Genomic DNA, 23578 nt, shown 5'->3' on the forward strand with positions numbered 1-23578 from the left:
AAAATATCAGCGACGTTAAATCTCATCTGAAGGCACTGAGCAGTACAAACATGCCACTCAGTCAACCTTACCCCCCAACCACCCAAACCCAAACGTGGTGCGCTTGCTGCTGAGGGGACAGAGAAGAGAGACAGTGCAGTGATTTTGGCCATCAAACACATGTCATCTTCCCTGAGTGGGCAGGCAACAGAGGTGGCTGAGGGAGACGGCTGTTGCAGCATACTACCAGGTGAAGAAAAGTAGTGTGTGTGTGTGTGTGTGTGTGTGTGTGTGTCAGGGGGCTGAGGGGAGCAGATAAGGGGTAGACAGGACAGAGAGGACAGTCGCTCACAGCACAGGGACTTCCCAAGTGTGAGTCTGTCAAGCATGGACTCCTGTGACAGCCACAGTGAACTCCTGGTGAGCTACTGTTTCCCCTAGCACGGTCAAGATTAAAATGGTTGTCCTCAATGCACTGACCGCCCACAAAGCCAGACACAGGTGTTTAGACAGACCAAACAGTTGTGGCTGAAATGATATAATGTGGACAGGAAACTCTCTGAAAGCTGCGTGACAAAGTTCACATCACCCACATCAGTATAAAAAGCAAAGTTTACACTTAAACGGTAAAAGTTATATATTTTACCTGTCTTTTGGTGTGAGAAATCATTGCGGTTTCCTGCTGAGGAAAGGAAAATGTTCTAATGTCACTTTCATTACAGAGATGAAGACACCTGTCGAGCAGCGATTTCAATAGCCTCCTTGAAGCCACCATGAATCCTCCCTTCCTCACCTTGTATTTTTTTTTCTGCTAGTTAGTGGCAGAAACCAGTTGATTGAATCCTGAACGGTCGTTGCTGCTGCGCGGGCGCCGGTCCCCATCGAGCACCGCGGGGCCGAGGGAGATCTGGAACCCGGCCCCGCAGACTCTGAAGCAGCCCTATAATGACGGCTCTCAGCGAGACTCTGATTTCATTGAAGCTTTGATATGAGCGCTAATGGCTGCTGACAGATAGGCTCACTCCCCCCTCATCATGCTGCTTCTCCTTGTATTCCCCCAGCCTCGCCAAGACCTGGCTTTACCAAGAATTGATTTAATCTGACCTTTGCGAGAGTTGTGTTAAAGCCACATTAACCCATCGATGATTAATGAAGTGGGTTGTATAGTGATCCAACAAAGGCTGGTGATATTAACTCTGAACGTGGCGTCCCATGTACCATTACATTCCCCTTGGTTCGCCTCCTTCCGTCATCAGGATGCGGCCGTGTCTGTCTCCGGTCAGATCTGCACGATGCCATGTTTGTTTAAAACGTGCAAACAGACGTCGAGGAACACTCAGCCTCTGTCATGTCGTGTTATGTTTCATGCCAACCGAAGAGATATGCAGCCCATCATTCCATATATACAATGCAACGCACGCACATGCAGGCCCATGCATACATTGCCAAACATGGGCACGCGGTGTCACACACCCTTCATCCCCCCGTAGACTGTTTGTTTACATCCCTCCCATCCTACATGAGGTGTAGCCTGGCCAGCCGACCGTAGTGTTCACCACGCGGATAGTCACAACAAGTTAGCCTCTTCATTCGGCCCACGTCCGTGCACACTGAGCTAGCAGGTTTAAGCCGCAGCAAGGGCACGTCAACCAAAGAATGCACTAATCAATCACATTTCACTTGGAGCACGCCCGGGCTAAACCACAACCTACTGTCATCATCCCTCCTCCTACTGTTCCTTCCTCCTTGGCTTTCTCCGTGTCTCCTGAGCACACAGAGTGGGAAACACTTAATGAATCAGACAAGCTGTTCACATGGACAATAATGAGAAGGTTTTGGTTGAGGGGAACCACAATTTCTAGTTTCCACTAAGGCACTTCAGCTAGTGTTACAATAGTAATGAATAGTACCACGGGGACCTCTGTTAGATATAGTCTTATTAAAAGGTCAGCGCTGCACCAGACTTACATGGAGGAAAAGTGGTTGACAAATGCATGAAACATTTTATGCTACTAACTTGACGTCAACACGTCTGGAGATTGTAAACTCAGTTTAGGAATTTCCGTTCAGGAAAGTAAATTAGGTTACACAATGTAAACAATGAAAAGGCATATCTTGAGCAAAAAGCTACTTTAGAAGCCTTTGATGTATTCATGGATAAGTCGCCATGCCCCCCTCCCCCTCCCCCATCTCTGCAGTGGCCCTCAGGACAACATCTTTACTGATATGAATCTGCATTACTGCAACTGGTCAAAAACTTACTGATTCACATCACAGAGCTTTCAAGCGATCATCTATCAGCAAAACTAATCTATTTTTCCTCTCAAAAGGGGCCCTTTTTCATTTCAATTCATGGGCCTACTTAATTTAAGCACAACCTGTTTTAATACAACACGTATTATGTGGAACGGTTGTACCCTTGAGCAATGTACTTTACCTGCATTTCTCTGGTGCAAAGCTCAGCTTTGCAAATGGGTTCCAGAATTTGTGAGTCACTTGGGATGAAAGTCTGTGCCAAGCCATGAAATAATAACACTAATATTTACATAAGCTCTCAATTCCTCCTACCTCTTTCATTTTCAACCTAATGGGAATGCTGATCAACATCGTGGGCTGTGTCTTTAACAGACATCGGGCCAAAAGAATTGGCTTACAACCTCCGGTGTAACGCAGAGGTAGTTGGGGCATGTCCAGCCAAGGTTCGTGGCACGTTGCTTTGGCGTGGCGAGGTCACGATAAACATCCTCTCGGATCCCATTTTCTAAAAAGGCTTCTAATCATGGCGAGGATGTGGCTTCATACAGGAACAGCCAGGGAAAGTACACAGCACATAGAGCTGGGAAGGCAGCCGAGACGAGGATGAAAAATGCAGTCAGGAAATACTGGAAGGAAGGCAACTGCAGAGAGCGAGTGGCCAGCTAATAACAGCTGATAAGAGAGCAGTGTAATCCAAACAATACGCTGACTAACTCCTTTAAATCTTGTCTTGCAGGAAGATGAGTTCATCATTTGCACAACTCCAGAAGCTGGATGTGCAGATATGGATGAAATGTTACCAATGCTATTTCATTTAATACATTTTCCCTGTAATTTAAATACCCTCCAACAAGATTAGCAGATTCACATAACAACTAATTCAGTTTTACATAATAAAAATAAACATCAGAGACACATAAGATGCCAGTTGAGGGATTTCAAAGCTGCAAAAAAAAAAGAAACACATTTGGAAGAAAAAGAAAATGTTATTTTACAGTTTTGTAGCTCCAAATAAAATCCTCCGATGCATTCTCCACTGGAAATCATAATTTGTTATCTTCCCCACTTGGCGAGGTCAGGAGACTAACAGGAAGCCTATGTGGCAAATCACACCTCCTTTATGAATCAAAACAACCTTTTTCCTCATCCTCAAACACAATCTGCTCGGCTGCCCCATCTCCCATGGTGTCTCTGGTAACAGATGTTTATCCTGAGCCCACCGAGAGGAGATGAGGGAGTGAGGCGAACAGAACCGGCTCTCCAGATGAGCAAAAACAAAACACGGGCCATGTTTTTCCGATGGCGGGGCTCCGATTCTCTTTCGATCCCGTGTCTTTTTGGCGTGTTCTTTTCAAAAAGGAAACAACTGAATCAGTGCCGGTGTCGGTTGTTGAAATTACGATTTCAGGTGGAATCCTTTTTTTTTTTTTTTTTTCTTGACTGTGTTGCCTCTCATAACATTGATTTACCAATGCTGACCTGTCTATGGAGAGGAATAGTGGGGGGCTGTGAGCTCATTTAATGGAATGGAAAGGATCTATTGACCCTAAGACAGCTGAGGTACACTAGTAGATCTTTAGCTCCCTTTCTTGGCCAGTCCTTAGCCTTGAACACAAGGGGCCGTTGTGTGTCTCTCTCTCTCCTTTCGCTGGCAGCTGTGGGCTAAGCACTCATCTACATATTTGCAATTTTGAAGAGGTAGTAGCAACACCAGTCTATCATTTTCCCCCCTTCTCTTCGTTTCTAATCTTGGAAATCTTGGAAATGAGGCACACTGAGCACCGCCAGGGGAGGTTGATTATTCTAGCTGTGTATTTGCATGATTTTCTTCCTCCAGACATGCTGCTTTTCCTTTCCAAAGAGTACCTTAACACCACGAAGAGCGAAAGTCGTGGAGTGATGGACAGTAATAGACAGTCAAATAATCTGCAGCAATCTGATGGATTCACTTTACATTACAGTATGTCTAAATATTCATGTTTATGGAGAAGCATGAGCTGATTACTGCGACTGGAAGTGGCTTTGATAATCACAGGAAAAGTAAGATACATATTTATGCTTACACTGAAAGGAATGTGGTATTGATTTAGAGCATATGGGTATTAACTTACAGGCTTTTAAGGCTTAAGTAGGGGATATAAGTATGCTGGGGAATATTTTGTTTATATCTTAGCGATATTCATGTAGGACCGTGAAGGTATGTCGAATGAGTATGCCAAAGCCATTCCAGATGTTACATTTGAAATCATGTCATCTCCACTTAGTGTAACAGTCCGGGAACTCCATTTGGAGTAAATGCCCCTTAAACAAGGTAGTTTTGTGGGGTATTTGGTGGGATCAGCAGTCTTTGATCCACTCTCCTCCTCCCTGCCGGTTGGTCTCCCCTGACCTTTTGCAAACCCGATGTGACATCCACCTTTTGAGCTAAGACAATTTGACAAATAAATGATGACCGCTCACATTTTTAATTTAAGAGTGTGATGAAAAATTAACCGTGGCCAACTCAGGACCTTGATTTTTAAACAAGTCTCCGGCAGCCCGCCTAACTCTCCCGTCCTCCTCTCCCTCTCTCTACCATCTCTCGTTCTCGCTCTCACTTCCTCCTCTGCACTCCACCTCTGCTGAGCTTTTCCCTCCATTCCCCCTTCTGCTCCCACCCCCCCTCCTCCTGCCCATAACTAATCCTTATCATGCCTCTCACATAAACTGTGGATCTGGCACCAGGCTGCCCAGTCACACAGGCTAACAGGAGCAGGGTGAGAGAGGAGAATCCAGGAGGATTCTTAAAAGGGCCAAGTGGCACAAAGGATGCTCCACAGACCCTGTTTCTATTCCTCATTTGTGACTTCCTCCATTATATTCCTCTGTCATCCCCTACTCAGCATAATAACTCCTGAAAGGTAGATAACTATTAATAGAGTTCGCACAGCACTGCAGTCATATGGATTGCCCCGCAGCGCTGTGACTAAGTAGAACTGATGTCTCCTGTGACAAGCGCCCGTGTTGCTGTCATCCAGGACGTGCAGACACTCTGCATACATTACTGACTGCCGACTTCCCCCTCTCTCTCCGTCCCCCCTTTTTGGATGGCACCACAGCTGTCCCAAAGTGAATCCCAAATGAGAGTATCTGTCAGAGTTTGTTTGCTGCGGGCCTTGATTTGATGCTATTACTCTGCAGATGGAGCGACTGTCTCAGTCTGTGGGAGCCGATAGCTGCTGGTGGACAACACTTGCCTCGGGCCCCAGCCTGGTGGCACCCAAACACATTTTGAACAGAGAGCTGAAACTGATAAGGGTTGAAAAATGTCGTTTTTTTTTTCTTCTTCTCTTCTTGGAATCTACCCTTAAAACAACATCCTCCTCTGATTCCTCAACACGCCCTCAAGTTTGTGTTACGGAGGCCAAATGACTCAATCTTTCTCACATCTTATTTCCCTCCCTTCAGCCAGATGTTACTCTGTCATATTTCTAAGAAGCAGCTGCATTTGTAAATAATCCATGATTTCTCCTGCTGGTATATTGTGCGTCTCTTTAAGTGAGCCGTCTCCTCTTAGCCAGGGGTGGAGACCTGTTTTTTGACTTTGAAGCAAACGCTTGTTGTTTACTGAGTCCGAGGGTGACAGGAAGTCTTTCTCAAGATGATGAGGTCAATCCCTGCCCACAGCCCTGGCAGCACCTTAGCGCTGGTTATCTAACGCAAGCGGGCGGGTGACAAGTTAGCTGATTTTGCTTAGCTACCTGTTTGCTTGCCATATCGCCCGTCTACTTCCAAAGCCCCCAAAGCATATCTCTCTTCTCCGTGGCAACCATCAACTGCGCTAACCCAGAGAAAGACTGACAGCCGACCCACTGAGGAGGTGTGTAGGCAAGTCGACCAGAACAATAACAAAACTGGAGTCAGAGGCAGAGAGGGGAAGAGGACAGACCCTAATAATGGCCGGGCCGCGGCTTGACATGCTATGAAAAGTGACAGTGGACGAGTCATCCATTATTTATAGCAGTGCAGCGCTGGGTTATTTATTTTTTCAGCGGCATGAGCAGCAAGGGGATCATGGCACAAAACAAGCAGCCAGTCGTGGCCTATTCATGTGATTGTCAGCAGACGACGAGGCGAGCCCAGTGGTGAGGGGAGCCGTGACTGTAGTTGAGCTCTGGACGCCCAGGACGGGATTTACCTCGACTATTGCTGACTCTCATTGTCCCTCTTTGATGTCATAGACATGAGAGGTTAGTGCTGCTTACCTTTGACTTGCATATTAACGGTAGGATGAGGCTCAAACTGGAATATATTCATCGTTATTGAGCTGCATTAATGCCTCGGCAGTTAAATGTGCTGGCAGCTCAGTGTTTTGTATCGTAACACATGCCAGCGTGTAAGGAGTCACAGTGGAACATTCACCGAATAATCATGAACTGTTGATAGAGCCAGCAATCAGCCGCCGTATCCATCAGTGAAGTGGCAGGATTGCTGATGTCAGTGTGAGACTGCGGTGGCTAATCTATGTGTATGGATTAGCAGAATGTTCGATAGTTCTGTCCGGGCGACTGGATCACTGCGACTGGATCTCAGATATTTATCGCTGCCGCCGAGCGGAGCGCCGTGCGTCTGGACATGGCTGAGAGATGCCACGGACGGCCATCATGGCATTTCTGGCACACGGGAGCGTGCATGACATCAGGAACAGATGTTGCACATGGCGAGGCCCATCAAGGGACAACAACTCTGCATCAGTGCATGAATATTTTAGACAGCTTACTGCTGTACTTATCAGCGAAGACACGACTCGGCTGGCCGAGGACCCAATCAATCTGATCTTAAATTTTAGGGGATGTCATCATTTCTTTATTGGAGAAGAGGGTGAAAACTGGGTTGCTAAAGTGCTGGCTTGCAAAAAAAAGGAAAAAAAAAGAAAAGGAAAGTGGCTTTTTAGCATGCATTTGTTCTGGTGAATACAAAATACTGCTATCTTCATCTGGGGTAAAATCTGACAATTCTATCAAAACATTACTCTTTGGCCTGATAGAGTTGTGATTTTTTGTTGTAGCGGTGACTTTATCACCATGTGAGTCTATAGTCATACTGTAATGTCAGACTGCAGATCTCTTTCTCTTTATCTGTAGAAATGGAGTTCAACAGCACATTCCTGTAATCCACACCCTTTTCTAAGCGCAGCTTGAACCAGAAGCCTCAACCTCTCCTTGACCCCCGAGGAAAAGAATCCCTCAACCAGATCCCCAGAGAGACTTTCATTACAGACAAAAAAACAAAATCCATGGGTGGCCAGAGTCATATTCTGATATTAGGGCAGAGGACATGGATTTGATATGAGGCTGGAAATAGTCCCATGGACTGCAGAGTGAGCCCCGGGTCCGTGTTAAGCTTTAATGGCCCTCCTCCTGCTCGTCAATCACACATAAAGAAAATGCTTAATTGCAGATTTTCAAACCAGTGCAGTGGACTGACGTCATATCATTGGAATGGGAGAGGGAAGACAGGTTTGGAATTGCTCGCGAGCTGGGGGGGGCAGATGGATACCGCTGGCTAGCAAAGGTATATGTCCTTGTGAGTTATGGACTCGTAGCAGCGTTTAGAGTTATGGTTTACACAGATCAGCTCAACATTCAATATCACAATTACAGTAAAAGCTGGTGTAATGTTTCTCATACGGATAGCAGCATAAACCCCGAACCCCTAGAGGAAGCCAGACAATGCAACATAGACATATATTACAGTATATAGAGCAGGAAGTTAATATTCATCAGTCCAGCAGCCGTATTTCAAAACCAAAGACAAGGCTCATAAATTATGATACAGATTCAATTAGAGGGAAATGATTAGTGTGTGTTTTAACAATACATGATGACGATATGATTCTTTCATATACTACGTTCTATAATGTATGTGCCATGTGTGTTTTCATTCAAAACCATGCAGCCTTCTCCCGTAGCGGTGGAAGGTTTTGAAACAAAACAGAAGCTCACATTCCTCAACTTGTGGCTCACGTTCCACCGAGTTTACTTTTGAGAGAGGAATGTCTTCGTTTTCCTGCTGTGGGATAATGAGGTTAATTTTATTCTGTTTAATATTCATTCAAACTCAACACATGGTTTGTGTCAGGATGAATTCATTTTTTCCCTCCACTTGAACGTGACGCTCCGCTTCCTAGCCGGACAAAAGCGCAAGCAAGCGTTTGTGATTTTAAGGCCCGGCACGACTGACGTCTCTTTTTTAATTGACCCCGGGTCAAATAGGGACCGGGATAATATTTTTGTTAAATTATTCTCATTTCCCTATGAATCACATTTCCATATATCTCTACTTCATGCCTTATTTATTACCTCCATACAATTACCATGCAAACGACGTCTTAACTGTCACCCCTTTCTCCCTCTGAACAGTTTAGTAAATATCAAACCATATTTATTATTAATAAACCCGCAGCTGAAAACCCCCTTTTTATCTATAAATTATTCACGCGCTCAAAAGCTCGGGGAGTATGGGCGCCCTCCATTTGATGCCATGGAGGCCGGCCTAATTCAGACTGTTGGCTCAAACTGCTGCATGCGTGTGTCGTCTGCTTCGCCCTCGTCTATCCGTCCATCTGTGCGAGCCGTAGGAGATCATACATTTCAGCGGCAGCGCCGTGCCCGGTGACAGACTTTACACAATGGCTGTTGATTTTATTATCACAGCACAACTGGTGGAGGCCCCCCCGCTGGTTTTACCGCTCACCCGAGCCCCCCGTCGTCAGTCACTCATTGACGGTTTCACACGTGCACGCTGGGGCCTTCCAACACACACACAGACAACAAAAAGCACTATTTATTTTTATTACCCTCTATCTCTCACATTCAAACGCCTTTTTGCCACCTCAATCGCACTTTGACATATGCTAAAAACAACAAGCAGCAGTCTACGCCTGCACACACACACACACTCACACACACACACTCACACACACACACACACACACACTCAGACACACACAGACACGCTCATTTGCCCATGTGCTCACTCACACTAACCTGGGTTGGCTTCCCAGCTGTGCAAGCTGTTTCTTCCATCAACATGTGTTTACTGGCAGGGGACCCTTATGTTTGCATTAGGGAGGCAATAAACAGGGAGGCCAGCCCTGGGGTTTGAAAACTACTGTTGGGGGGGGGGGGTGAACCCTCATGAGAGTGAGCCCTAATCATTGCACAGTTCAGCCTTTAATTAAATGCATTGCGAAATGTCAAAAGCAAAGGCTCTTATTTCTGCGGGTAATGTTTTCTGGAATCCACACATATGCTGAAGTCCTCAGTGTCCAAAACGACAAACTTTGATGAATTTTTCACAGTCTTGTGGAGCGCTAACCACCTGGTCGAGTTAACGGGGCGCATGTGTGCCTGTTTGTGTGTGCGTGTGAGGGGGGAGGAGGGTGTTGACATTAAATGAAGTGGTTTCTTGGTGCAATACACATACAAGCGAAAAGACTGATTAACCAGATGAGTGCGAGGCCTATTATTTTGGTTAATCAATAGAACCTTGAATAACAAATGAACAACATCAAAAGAACAAGTCTATAAACAGCCACGGGCAAGTGATAGACTGCAACGGTTTCATAAAAGCCAGCTTTTTGTTGGGATATGATAATGATTCTATTCTCTGTTCATTTGCTGGATGACAATGAACATAGGCTTGTTTTAGATCAAACTGCACCTGAAAAAAAAGGCGACTTCAAAGGTAATATTTAGATAATATTTTTTTATACAGCATATTAATGTACTGCAGTTTAAAAAAATCTAATTTGTGAGTCAACTGCTATAGCAATAGGTGGGCTGAATAGCATTAGTTGTTATAGGAACCTAAGTGAACAAAAAAACGCCAGAAAATGTAGTTAATGCCGACAGTTTTACGGCTTCAATCCAGTATTTCATGATTTATTCTTTCAAGTGTGGAGGTTTTAGAATTAAATTGATGGTTTCTCCATCCTCCATCCAAGTCTGCTTTAATGCAAATACTTTCAATAAGTCACCTTAATTAATTTCCAGACCTGGTTTGTAGGTAATGGATGGACGGGACAGAACTCGATACTTCTATGACTAAAGTAACGCATAAAGGGAAGTCTGTTGAGGCGATTTCCTAAACCTCGGCATGAAATGAATAGTGATGGAACATTACTTCAACCAGTGCTATTAACTCAACATGATTTGATCACTACGCTGCAATTAGAAGGTGAAATCAAGATATGTGGATTTGGGTTAACGATGAACCGTTCTGTAAATGAAGGTTGATATTGCTGGAACAACATTTTTATATTCAAGTAGGTGATTTGGAGAGGAACTTTCCCTGCATGGTCCACCTGGCCTGTCCATCACTTATATAACTGTCTCCGTGAAGTCTCCATGTGAGCTGCTCCACCCAACAATGTTAGGGCAGTGGATTAAACTCGGGGTAAGTGTTTTTAAACACCCTCCCCTTGACGCCCGCTCAGCCAATGGTGGGGCCCTGGAGGTGGGGGGCACTGGACCCCCACACCCCCCTTGGAAAGCATCTGAGGCAGAGGGGCTCCTCCGACTCCGCTCCTGCCAGATCTGGTGTAGCCTACCCCCCTTCACCACACGACTGTCAGTGCGCATTTCCTATTGGCAAGAGGGAGTGAGAAGTAAACAGGGGAGACCGACGGGGAAGAGTGTGTGAGAGAGAGAAAGAGAGAGAGAAGGGGTGAGTGTGTTACAGTGGCAGCAGAGAGAGAGACACTTCACCGGGCTTGATCGCTGTCGAGGAGGAGAGATCGCGTCGGAGCGCGGCTTGCTCGGGCACGTGAACAAGTGGACTGTGGACGGAGAGAAGGAGTCGCTGATGGACTGTTCGAGAGCGCAGTGAGCGGTAGAAGCTGTGACGGAGGAGCGAGCGGAGCGGAGGCTGACGCAGTGGGGAAAGTTACCAACTATGGGGATGTGTTGTTAACTGAGAGTTTACCCGCTCTTCGGACCATTCAGACTCGTTTTCTCCAACTGGATGCTATTGTAGACGAGTCCCGGCGCGCTCGTCTGTCCGGTGATCTCCCCGGTGCCGCGGTGTGTGGACCATCACCAGCTCGGTCGGATCCTTCCACGCAACACAGCCAGCGACCAGAGCGACTACGATGACGGCGCTGTACCTCGTTTTTTGCCTTATGGCCACAGGTAAGACGCGCGTCGGTGTTGTGATCGTTTACCACGCAGATGTGAGTGGAGAGCAGAGAGCCGCTCCACGCTGGCGCGCTGCGTCAAGCCCGTCCAGTGCGCCGTTACACAGGGGCTCCCGATCTGCTGCAGTGCCGCAATCCACTGCTGTTAATTTCCAAGAAATGTTTAATTAGTTTTTGAAAGAGTGATTACCACAAGGGGGGTGGTGGGGGGGTCCGCGGTCTGCAAGGAGAGCCGGAGCACCGGTGAATAATGGGCTGCATGGCACTGCGTAAATCCGGGCAGCTGTGATTGTTTCTGTCTTGGTTCAGATTCCGGATGTGTGAGGAAGATGCTGTTTGAGCGGACAGGCGTGAGGTTGCGGATGCGAGGGAAAGTTTTTCATGCATTACCAATAAATGATGTGGCGTTTTAGGATGAGGACGATGTGCGAGCAGGCGAGGATATTACAAGCAGCCGCGCTCCGCATCCCCGGGAGAAGTAGTGTTCCCCAGATTGATTTCCATTAAAGGGAACTGAAGGGGTTCAGCCTCGATGAAACGATGCGGGGATGATGGTTTCTACTGGGCCGTTAGGTTCGGCGTCAGAAGTTTTTTTTTTTCCTGCTCGAGTCGTAATCCATCAGCACCAGTCAGCGTGAAGGGTGCGTAAACAGATGAAAGGGTGCGTGGTCGATGATGATGATGATGATGAGGATGGGAGCGCAGTCTCGCGGGTACATGCGTTTGTGGTGGAGCAAGGCAGATAGAGAAAGTGAGTAAGACAGGGGGAGAGAGAGGGAGGGGGGGAGGAAGAGATAGAGAGAGAGAGAGCGAGAGAGAGAGAGAGAGTGAGGGGGGGGGGGGGGGGGTCGTTTGTCCGGGAAGCAGGCAGAGACATTACGCACCTGTCTGCCCCCCACACACACACACACACTCACTACTCAAAATACCCTGATAGGCAAATTAATGTTTTTTATGGAGGGCAAAAAGCACAAATTAATGAAAAAAAAGACAGTGTTTGATGTATAAAAGTAGTTTTTGCAACTTGTAATATTTATGAATCATGATGTCTGTTAGTGGAATTAACACCAGACAGAAGAGATCATTGTTTTCCAGTAAAACCATTAACGAGCATGGAGACTCCTTGAGCAGCTGGTAAAATTGACTCTCATAATTGAGTGCTGTAAATGTCTTGATGCAATTAACACCGAGCAACTGTTTTCAGAGATGTTGATCCATATGTGGTATTAACACATTAAGAGAGAATAATTCAATTTAAATGTCAGGTTATTCAAAGATCGTCGGCGACAAAGGATAGAAATGACGAAATCGAAATACTGCTCTACCTCGGCACGAAGCAGCATTATAGCTTCCAGACTGAGTCACATGTGGTTTCACCATCTTTCAAGATCACAAATGGCAAAGCGTGCTTAATAGTGGTTTATTGTGAGCATATCTTTACCTTCAGCTCCGGTTCCGCATGGTTTTGTCATTATTCAAGGCTCGGGGGAGGGACATGACACCAGTAGACCTCTGCTCCCTGACAGACTAACAACAGCTGGATGAGAGGGGGCGGAAGCCAGACAGTGGCATATTCCTCCCCACCCCAACACACACACACACACACACACACACACACACACACACACACACACACACCTCCCCCCCCCCCCCCCCCTCCTCTCACACACAAATAATGGAAATGGTAACAGCTGCCCTAATTAGAACCTAAGAGACCCTAGACCTCATTTATTGAGCCTCTCCCGCACAGTGAAAATGTGGCCACAGCACATGACTCCACTTTGAAATGGCATACAGCATACATTTGTATGTGTCTCGTACGACGCAGATAACTTACTTTCTCAGAAGGTCCCCTGGGCTTTCAGAGGAATTGGATTCCACACTGCATCAGTATTCTGAGTAATCTTCAGTGAGCTCTCCTTTGGAACCTTTTTGCTTTGGGTCGCCTGCGTCCCATCGGGGCCGAGTTCAAAGGCTGTGAGCTGAGATTACGAGTTCCTCTCCCTTCCTCTTATATATCGTGTCGCCACTCATGTCTCACTGTAGTGTAACGGCGCGGAAATTTTCCACCTTGCTTCTTCTCACAACTCTTTTGCCCGGCTGGCAGAATGTGCGACTATGGGACAGGAGGACATGAGAGCATATCTGCTTAATGGGCTGCAGGCAGCTGGCAGACTTTCACCGACGGTTGGAAAGCCTGTTCACACACATATTTAATGCAAGCACACACTGGCACAAACAGAGAAGCGATCTCCGGGAAAGTGATAAGCACTGACCAAGCCCTCTCCTCCCCCCCCCCCTCCCACCCCAACCCGTCATCCTTCCCTTTCCCATTACCACAGATTTGTCTCTTTCCTCACACTGTGCCGATATGTTTGCGGATGCGGTGGCAGCATGGCCCAAGAGGTTGGTGTTCGGGGAATGTGCATATTTTATGAACTGCCACTCTTTGAATTCTTGTGGAGGGAGTGGGGATCGGGGCGGACGGAAACAAGGTTTTAAGACGAGGAGGTGGAGGGAGGGGAGGCTTGTTGCAGGGATGAGACTCAGATGTGTCACCAGCGTCTCAATGATTAAGCTGACAAGCAGCGGGGAAACACTGAGGAAGACCGCTGAGTATCGTTAACCTTTTCTCCATCTTGTTACTCTTCTCTCGCAGTCGCACAAACACACACACATACATACTCATGCTCTGGAATCTCTCCGTTTAGTTTTCCCTCAATCCACTGCGAGACAAAAGAGATGGAGGATAGGGGTAGAAAGTTTGAAGGCGAGAACCCCGGCCAGCCGGTGAGGAGGTACGAGGTGCACAATAGTGCAGACGCAGCAGAATCCGAACACAGCTGAGCGTCGACCAGAAGTGCTTTGCATTATTTAGGAGACGTAGTCATGTCAAAGATATAGATGAATTTTGGCCTACTTTGATTTCCCGTCTTAGGTGAGCTGAGGTAATGGCTGTTGTCCACATGTTCTTCACTTTCCACAAATCTAATGTAAACATCTGTACGCTACATTTATTGCAGCTGAATCTTAATCTATATCTATATGTATGTTTATTACTTTTTAAGTCAAAGAAAATCTTTAACACTAGAGCGTTTCTTGAACAAAGCCTGTCGATGTTCACAGACACACACAGCGGCACGCACAAACATCCAGGCAGTAATGAATGATCAAGATCTTAAACAATGGCCTGCTGTTTCTCCTCATCCTGGCGACGTGTCTCGCACACACGTCATTGTCTCTCTGGCCTTCTTCATCAACGGATAGCTTCCCATTCCCCCTTCCTGCACACGCGCTCGCTGCGTGTACGGCCGGAGAAACTGGAAGAAGAAAGGAAACAATAGGGCCTTGCAATGTTGCCTGTCTCTAATCAGCTTTGCCATGCAGGTAAACACAGATAAAGAACTTGGCAGTGCGTCCCCAGGCTTTGTTATCAGCTGTTAGCGACTTGACTGGATGTGTGTGCCGGTCCGGCTCAACACAGGAAGCCTGAAGAAGCCAGGTAACAAACAGTGGATGGCACTTGGCCTCTCGCGGGATTATTTTTACCCCTACCCTCCCATCCTCTTTTTGTCTTTGCTTTCTCCTTGTGTCTGTTTCTGCACATCCTCACCTTGTCTTCCTCTGGGGCAGTCGGAGGATCCGGGGAGGAAATGACAGGGATTGGGACAATGGAGGGGCCGTGTCAGCTTCCTGCCGTTGCCTGGAGTCTTCTTCTTCAGTACAGCGCTTCAGGCTGTATCATCAGCATACACACTGGTGGGGGACAGCACAAACGTGTTTATTTTTTCTCTACAAACAGAGTAATGGAAAGAGTAGAGGGATGTACGTGACATTAAAACAGCCCCCCTAGAAGGGAAACAGTCACGTTCAAACTGTAGCGGCTATTTCAAGAAAGACTTGCATTTATCACCACCTAAAATGCAAGTGTCACTTGCTTCTAGAGAGATGTATCACAATTTCAAGAGACCCTAAGCCCAGGCGCCAACATACAACAGGAGAAATTGCAGACATACTAGACCACACATTCATTTTTGTTTTCCAATCAATTCCTGCCTGGCAAGACAAGAATTTCATATCGCCTGCCGAGACACACAAACCAACAGCAAATTGAAATTTATCTTCTGCGTTGCAGCAATATCTGTTCCTGTGTTATCTTCACCAGCCGTGTTCCTTAACCTTATATTAAAGATAGCTCTGTTGGAGAAGGATTCTGGCAGCCGAGAAGGGGGACGAGACAGGTTCAGTCTGGAAAACCATCAGACAACATTCATTTAACACTGGATTGTATTTGATTTAACTCCTATTTTTTACTCCCCTTGTATGAAATGTGGTTGTCAGTTGCACATCCTAAATAGGGAATATTGAATATATATATATATATATATATATATATATATATATATATATATATATATATAGGATTTGTGAAATATTTCTCCGGGTGTATCGAGGCTTGTGTGCACATCATCCAGAAATGACTCATGATGAGGAGCTCACGGAAGCAACATCCTTAAAACACACACACACACACACACACACACACACACACACACACACACACACACACACACACACACACACACACACAGACAAACACACAGAGAGAGAGGTCAAGGGCACACACTGGGGCATAGTATGATAAGCTGAGATGAGTGTTTGGCATCTTCAGGGCTGTGTGCCCTTTCTGCAGCGATTAGTCAAAGTCCAACTGTCTAATTAATGATGCTCCAGCAATCAGGACATGTCATCTCCTTAACCAACTAGGGGTAAAAACACATTCAAGGAAACAAGAGATTGCCTGCCTGCTGCTCACTTTATTAGTGATGGAGGCTGTGCATACACTTGTGGGACTAAGTTCTCCAACTACTCGTTACTTGAGGTCCAGCCCCCCCCCCCCCACCCCCCAACCCCCCTCCCTTATTATTCTTCTTTTCATCTCTCCTTCCTGACAGTTCAAACTGCCTGGAGCGCCAGGGCTAATATTGTGTTGGTGACTCAAGCATTAACCAAAATAGTGGGTTGTCTGCGGCTCGGCCTTCTTCTTTCTCTGCACAATGAAACGCTGAAGTGTTGTTGTAGGAGGCTGGGTGAAGGGTTGAGGAGATGTCTTTTATTTCCATTTTTCCCCCCAATTTTTCGAATGGGAGCTGAGAACCGCACCCTCGGAGGCACGTTAGAGAAGACAGCCAATTTGCTATCAGCTGAGGGGTGTCAGTCAAAGCTCATCGATCGAGCTTTTAACTGCGGCTCCCTCAAAGGCGAAACATGTTAATGTTATTGAGCCGTGTGGAGACGTGAGGAACGGCGATGTGCGTGGGTGGTTGAGGTGTGTGGCGGTTGCACCGGGAGGAGGGTAAGGTGTGTCTCTCTCTCTCTGCTGTGTGTTTGGCCAAGGAAAACCAATGCAGAAGTGGGCTCAGCGTGAGAACAGGGGGGAGGGAGAGTGAGAGAAAGAAAGACAAGGAAGGTAGAGGGGTCAAAGGGATTTACTGCTTGGAGCCTGGCATTTCAGGTAATGGATATGCTTGAACCTGTTGTTTTTCTTCCAGCATGGCTGAGGTGAGCAAAAAAAAACAACAAAGGTGTAACTGACTGCAAGTCTGAGGGGGATTAAAAAGAAAGTTGATATTTCAGCACCTCTGGCTAGACATAAGATCTCAGGTGTACACTTGGACACGCAGAGCGTGCTTGTGTGTGCGAGTGTAGAGTTGCGTATCGGGGGGGTATACGAGGGTGAGGTGAGAAAGGTGTAGGAGGCCTTTTTTTTGTTTTTGCCACATTCCTGCTGCAAGGACAAGAACACATGGCTAAGTGCTTCCCAAGCCGGCTGAGGTGAACCTAACACCCCTCCTGGAGGAAGCAGCCCAACCATTGTTCCAGCACATTGCACCCGTCTGACTGAGGCATCCTCGTGCTGTGCCGATCCCAGGGGGGCTGGAAAGAGAACGAAGCAGCGGAGGAGAGGGACTGATTGTTCCCTGCTCAGACTATCCACAGATGGGGCTACGGCACCGGATGCTGGCTGTTTGCTTTAGAGAGTCCCAGGCGTTTGCTTTGCAGTCGTGGCGTATAGAATCCTCTCGGGGATAGAGGAGAGTGCCAGTGGAGACAACAGCAGGGGACGGGAAAGAGAGACTGGAGCGGAGAGAGAGAAATAAAGAAAGGGATAGAAAAAAAAGGACCTTGCCTAATATGATGTCAGTGTGAATATAGTGTCAGCGCCAAGAAGGGAAGACAGATGATACAGCCATACAATCATAACATAGTTGGGGCGAGAGAGTCCTCGAAAGTCCTCCTCTGTTTCCAAACAGAGACGTACAAAGCTGGAGATATGGAGAAGGGACTGAGAGTAAAGAGAATAAGCGAGGAAGGAGGGGAAAAAAGGAAAGGATAAGATGCAGGAAACCCAGGCTGCATCAATCATGTGGTTTGGTGCAGAAGCCATTTGTACCTATTGTTCTCCATAATTTGTTTTCTCAGAGCCTACAACGGGGGGGTGAAGCTCCGGCAGCCATTTATTTTTGTGCTAATTACATAAGTGAGACAGCATAATTAGACGTATAGCTAAATAGACAATAGGCTGAGAGAGATGCACAGAGGGAGATAGACAGGGAGGTGTAGATGAATTAAAATAGATGAGAGACATGGCCCTCTCTATTTCGCATTCAAGAGTGCGAGGGAACGCGTTGAAAGAAGTAAAAGGGGATGGAGAAGGATAAAGCTAAAGGGAAAGGGAAAGGGAGAGCAAAGAAGATGGGGCCGATGGAAGGGATAAAAGATAAGAGAGAAGAGGAGAAAAGCCCTCTTCACAGACTGCACTTTGAGGTGGGGCCCAATGCTGCTGGAATAGTCACATCATTTAATACACCTGCTCAGCGGGAGGGGATAGAGAGATATAGGGAGATGTCCTAAAGAAAAAGAGAAAAGGGCAAGAGAGAGGGGAGGAAAGAGGAGACGGATCTCATCTCTGCTTCTTCACATCAAAGGCAGAGTGGCGACAGGAAGCTGTTTGTTGTGGCTTGTTTGGGAGGGTCTCCGTCTGTGTGGGGTCATGGTTTGACCTGGCCTTCTATTTTGTACAGGCGGTATTACACTTCAACACATCATATGCCAAACCCCTTGAAGGTATCACAGCTACAGTGCCCGGGACAATTTTCTAGAGAGAGCTGGCGGTGCACTCGGGCGGCAAAGCTGAAAGAAAGCCGACAAGAAAGTAGGTAGGTTGTCCGGTAAGAGAGAGAGAGAGAGAGAAGTTGAAAGTCTGATAAAACCAGCACACAGAACGGACATCTTTTCAACTATGTTCTCAGGTAGTGGATTGTTGTGTTACTGAATGTTCAACGTGTGCTAATGCAGTTGTGCATCTGCTCAGGTTAACGTGTAGGGGGGTGTGTGCGGGTGTGTTGAGCATGTCCCCAGTCTTTCAGGGCCGTGATACAGGGGAAGATAAATGGGCCTTTAATGAAACCACTCAATCACGAGCCAGTAAAAACAGCTGACCAACGATTGAGGGGCAGTCGGGCCTGATTGGAGGCCCATTGAAGCCGGTCGAGGGAAGCTCTTGAGCCGTCACACTTTAGATTAGCCATTCACTTCACTGTAGACCTCTGGCCTAACTACTCTTCTTCCTCTAAACAGTTCCCTGACACACTATAGTACGGCTCCAGTCAACTCCCTGATTGTGCTGGTGAGTTCTTTAAAAGCCAATTTAAACTCGGTCCTTTGTTTAACTCCCAAAGAACTCAAGCTGGGACATATTGTGTGTGTGTGTGTGTGTGTGTGTGTGTGTGTGTGTGTGTGTGTGTGTGTGTGTGTGTGTGTGTGTGTCTTTTATTGGGCCACGGCCTAAGTTTCATGTGAGCTGTCTTCGAGCATGTGATGTTAAAGAACTCTCAGAACTGGCACGGACTATTTTTTTTGGGGGGGGTGAAAGAGAGGGTGCATGAGAGAAATCAATGGCCCAATTCAACCTATTACAGCCATGACTGTTGCTGTAATGGTGTGGAAATGGACAGTGGTCATGTGGATCCTTTTTGTACCTCCGGGCTCGGATCACAACTGTAGCTCCGATTCATTTCCTCCCAGCTTTGATTAAAAAAAAAAAAGAAAAAAGTACTCTGAGGATTTCAAAGACTCTCACATGATGGTAACAAGAGAAGAGATCCCTCAGTTTTGTGGAGCGGATAAAACCCCCCATTCTGCCAGATTTGCCGAAGGGACAAACATAATACTGGGCTGCAATTTTCCTTGACAAATAATGACTCCTCTTGTCCTCTCTCCTTCCAGCCTTTGCCTCTTTGATCTCAGGTAGGCTAATGTGTTAACAAGCAACGGGTTTATGGAATACCCATCAGTATGTGTGTTCACGCCGAGGTGTCAGAGTGTGTGTGTTTGCACATGTGTGCCTTCATGTGTGTTTTCACACCAATTAATGAATTGCTTTATATGCCTGCTGAGGTGACGATGGCCTGTCTCTAGCAGGGCATTGCCCCCCCCCCCCCCCTCCTCTCTCTCTGCAGTGTCAGCCTCCGCTCACGATGGCCAGAGCCTTCTCTTACACCAACACATTAATGAGACCGGTCTAATTAGTGTCCGTGGTTCCATATAGGAGGACCCGGAAACCACAGCACCGTTGTGAGTTGGCCTCATCAGGGGACCACTAGACAGAAGACCCACCGCCTCAGTGAGAAAGTTCACACATACGGGGAGACCGGCTCGGACTCACACTCAAATTAGTGTCCTGGTTAATTCGGGTAGGAGAACAAAAAAAAAGGAGAGCTGTATTTTTTGGATATATGACCACTGAGGTTTAGCTCCTTTCCCGTTTAGCTCCCTCGCCCCCCTCCGGTAGCGCTCCTCCCAAGAGCGATGCAGAAAGATGATTTCGCTCCCCTCCATCCCTCTCCCTCACTCCAGATAATTCAATCTGTTCAATATCAAATAATCTCTCCCTATTTTTCAGCCTATTTTAACGTTATCAGTCAAACAGCTACCTCTGGGGGATGAGCCTCGTTCCACCTTGTTAAAAAAAAGGGGAAGGGAGAGAAAGGGAGAGGTAGCCCAGGAAAAGAGGGATGACAAATAGCCCTCCGAGGAGAGCTTTTTAAAAGCCTCGGTTTGCCGTTCTCATGGGCCGTAAGTGAAACAGCGGCCAAGTAGATTGAAAGAGAGAAGAATAGTAAGGATGTGCAGACAAAGGAAGATGGAGGCGATCAGCGAGGAAGGAGGAGAGCGTTAGGTGATGCGAGTTGTGGTAGTTAAGGTCTGGGGCTCTAACTTGTGTCCCACAGCACTTAACGTGCCCCTAGCCGTCTCTCCTGGCAGTTAATTAGAATCCAATAAGGTTGCCGCCTGTTGGTCATTGTTCCTCCAGTGTGTTTACCCTTTCCAGAGGCTCCATTCGCTGCTTAATCTGCCGAGAAGCTGAATGTCAATAGGTCAGGCCGAGACTCCTGAGCCCTGAGAGAGAGCGGGAGACAGAGCGAAGGGGGATGAAGGAAAGGGGTCATTCCTCCCTCTCTCGCTCCTCTCAATATTTTCCTTCTGACGTTCCACTCTTGTTGTTGTTCTCCCCCCTCCTCCCTCCCTCTTGAGTCTCCTCTTCTCTTCTTTTCTTCTCACTTCTAATCCGTCCTCTTGATTGTTCTAAGCTGCTTTCAGCCAGCCCCTGGGAGGGTGGGGGGGTTCGGAGTCTGTTTTAATTAAGATTTAAAAGACGACTCCCTCAAGAAGGGAGATTTAAGAGCAGGGTGGACTGAGCAAAGTAAACCAATGAAGGTGGGACAGATTGTCGAGAGGGCTCAACAAATATCAGAAATCAGTAAATGGAGGAAGTTAAAGAGCTATTATTTGACACGCACACGAGCACAGCCAGGTTCTGAGGCATTCGAGTGGCTTATCCAAAATGGGCTATTATTTTCCTTTTTTTTTTTTTTTTCATTTGTAATCAAGCGGCACAATCTATATAGATTGATCTCAACTTCCTGTGATTCATACCATATCCTGCGAGGGTGATATGGGATCAGCGGTAGCCAGCAGGGAAGCTGAGGGAGTTATCTCCACACTGTGTCTAATCATCGATCATCTCACCAGATGGGCTTAAGAGCCTGTAACGCTTCACTTGTTTATCGGAGCCCCGAACCTGAGGCCTTTTCCGTAGATGTGACCTGGGTAGAATGCAAGAAAAACAGAAGAAAGAGCTGGAGAGTTTTTAAAAGTTTGAAAGTGTAGCGTAACCAGACATGTGGATTGAAGCTGGAGTAATTTCTCCAGATAACATTGTTCTATTTGTGTGGTGGTGTCGCCGCAGTGGAAGTGCTAGACATACCATTAATTAAGAGTCACACCAGGATTCCTCTCTAGAAGTCAAAGATACAGGCACCGTTACCGTTGTATAGCTTTACTTCTACCACAAGTGTGGGTCCATCTGTGTGTGAAAAGGGCGCGTGCTACATGTTTGGTAAAACAGTCACATCTGCCCCCCTGCAAGTGTACATTATTCATCCCGAGCAAAACCCCCAAAGAAAACAAGACCCCCCTAAAAAAAACAGAGTGCACAATGAAGTGTTTAAGTTCATCAAGCCACACAGACGTTGGCGGCAGGCAGAAAAGGTGTTAAAGGCCGAGCAAAGGGTCAAGAGCCCAACCCACGGCATTCTCCGCCATGATACATCCCTACACACAGCCGCCATATGTCCAACCCACCCAGCATGACAAAGACCTATTCACACCCAGTTGACTCCGAGGTAATGTGCGATGCCACGGTGTGATCGGGACAGAATGCAGCACCAGCCCGACCGGTGGCCGTTAGGGAGAAAAACAATAGATTTGAACGTACGCAGACGTGAAAGGAGCGCGAGGCTAAAAGCGCGCGTCGACAAAGAACTTCAGAAAGCATTTGAAGCGGATAAACGCAAACACGATCTTGCCCTCAGCTCGCTGCAGCTCCATCGCTTGCCTCCATCAAAGCCCCTCGGGATTCTCCCAGCACACTCTGCCTCCGTCACTCACAAGTCTGTTAATAAGGCCAGCAGTAAACGCCAGGAAAGATATGCAGGGATGAAAGATCCTTCTCTCATGTTCTCGCTTTGAGGATCTGTTTCCGGGTGTCGCGGGGCCGGGAGGGGGAGGGGAGGGGAGTGGGGATATGCAACTTTATGGAGCGATGCCGCATTTTAATACACACAATAAACCCATCTGCTTAGAAAATAATATTTTGTGTTCCATATCCCGTCGCGTTGCAGCTCCAGGGACTTCTGGTAGACATAAAAAAAAAAGCCCCCGCTAAGCTAAAGGTGTAGAAGAAGTCCACGGCGAGGAATAAAGTGCGCGGCGCTCCTGGGGGAGGCACATATCACACATATATTCTTTGACTGCAGCGATTAATATCTGGGAAAAAAAAGGTCAAACTTGACTTGAAACGGTCCAGTATATCACAGTTACATTCAGAGCCTGCGTTTCATACATCAATCCCCGCTGTGGCGTCTCATCAGCCCGGTCACACAGGAGAGACCCACACGGCACATTATCAAAGATTGATGGTGTGTCCTAGTTAAAGACAGGGGGGGGGGGGTGGGGTGGGGCTGGTTAGAGAAGGGAACTTTGTGCTATCTGCCTTTTCAGATGTGTTGACGGGTTGAATCGTGGGGCCTTTTACAGCCCAATGCTAACATCATCGCTGTAGTTGGTCTAAAGATCTTACCTCAAGATGTACGGTGGGAGACTTTTGGGAGACTTTTGGGAGACTTTTGAGGTCAACGCTCTCAGAGAAGACGACACCGGCTGACTCAGGAAGCTCAAGATGGAGGGCTAAGCCTTCCACCTCCTCCCATCCCTCCCTCTTCCTCATCCTCCCCTGCAACGGAAGACAAAACAAACTGACAGAACAAACAGGCAGATTACCCTAAATCCTTTTTTTTCCTCTAACACACAACCTAACCATCGCTTATATCCACTGTTCACCGTCACCCTACCCGTTTCTTGTTCAGAGTGCTTGGTTAATAATTAATTGATTAATTAGTTCGCTCATTAATCATTTATTCATTAATCATGGCCTGATTTTTCTAGAGGAAGCGGCGCAATCCGAAAAAACCCTGACTTCACATTTCACTCTAATTATGCTCCTTTACTAATCAACGCTTAAGAAATGGAGTTTCAGGAAAT

The 23578-nt window shown here is 47.0% G+C and overlaps 2 protein-coding genes across 3 annotated transcripts in view; one reads left to right on the top strand and one right to left on the bottom strand.

Moving 5' to 3' along the window:
- nphs1 (NPHS1 adhesion molecule, nephrin) overlaps nt 1–15086 on the bottom strand; it is a 92836-nt gene extending 77750 nt beyond the window's left edge. Inside the window, exon 1 of the mRNA XM_084026971.1 lies at nt 15027–15086. The gene's annotated coding sequence lies outside the window, so the exon portion shown is untranslated. The remainder of the gene's footprint in view (nt 1–15026) is intronic.
- kirrel3l (kirre like nephrin family adhesion molecule 3, like) overlaps nt 10900–23578 on the top strand; it is a 32385-nt gene continuing 19706 nt past the window's right edge. For both annotated transcript variants that reach the window (XM_084026927.1, XM_084026928.1), the window contains exon 1: nt 10900–11408. In XM_084026927.1, the coding sequence (XP_083883053.1) occupies nt 11369–11408 (40 nt within the window). In that variant the 5' untranslated portion in view covers nt 10900–11368. The remainder of the gene's footprint in view (nt 11409–23578) is intronic.

This window comes from Eutrigla gurnardus, assembly GCF_963514095.1.
Source record: "Eutrigla gurnardus genome assembly, chromosome: 14".
NCBI lineage: Eukaryota > Metazoa > Chordata > Actinopteri > Perciformes > Triglidae > Eutrigla > Eutrigla gurnardus.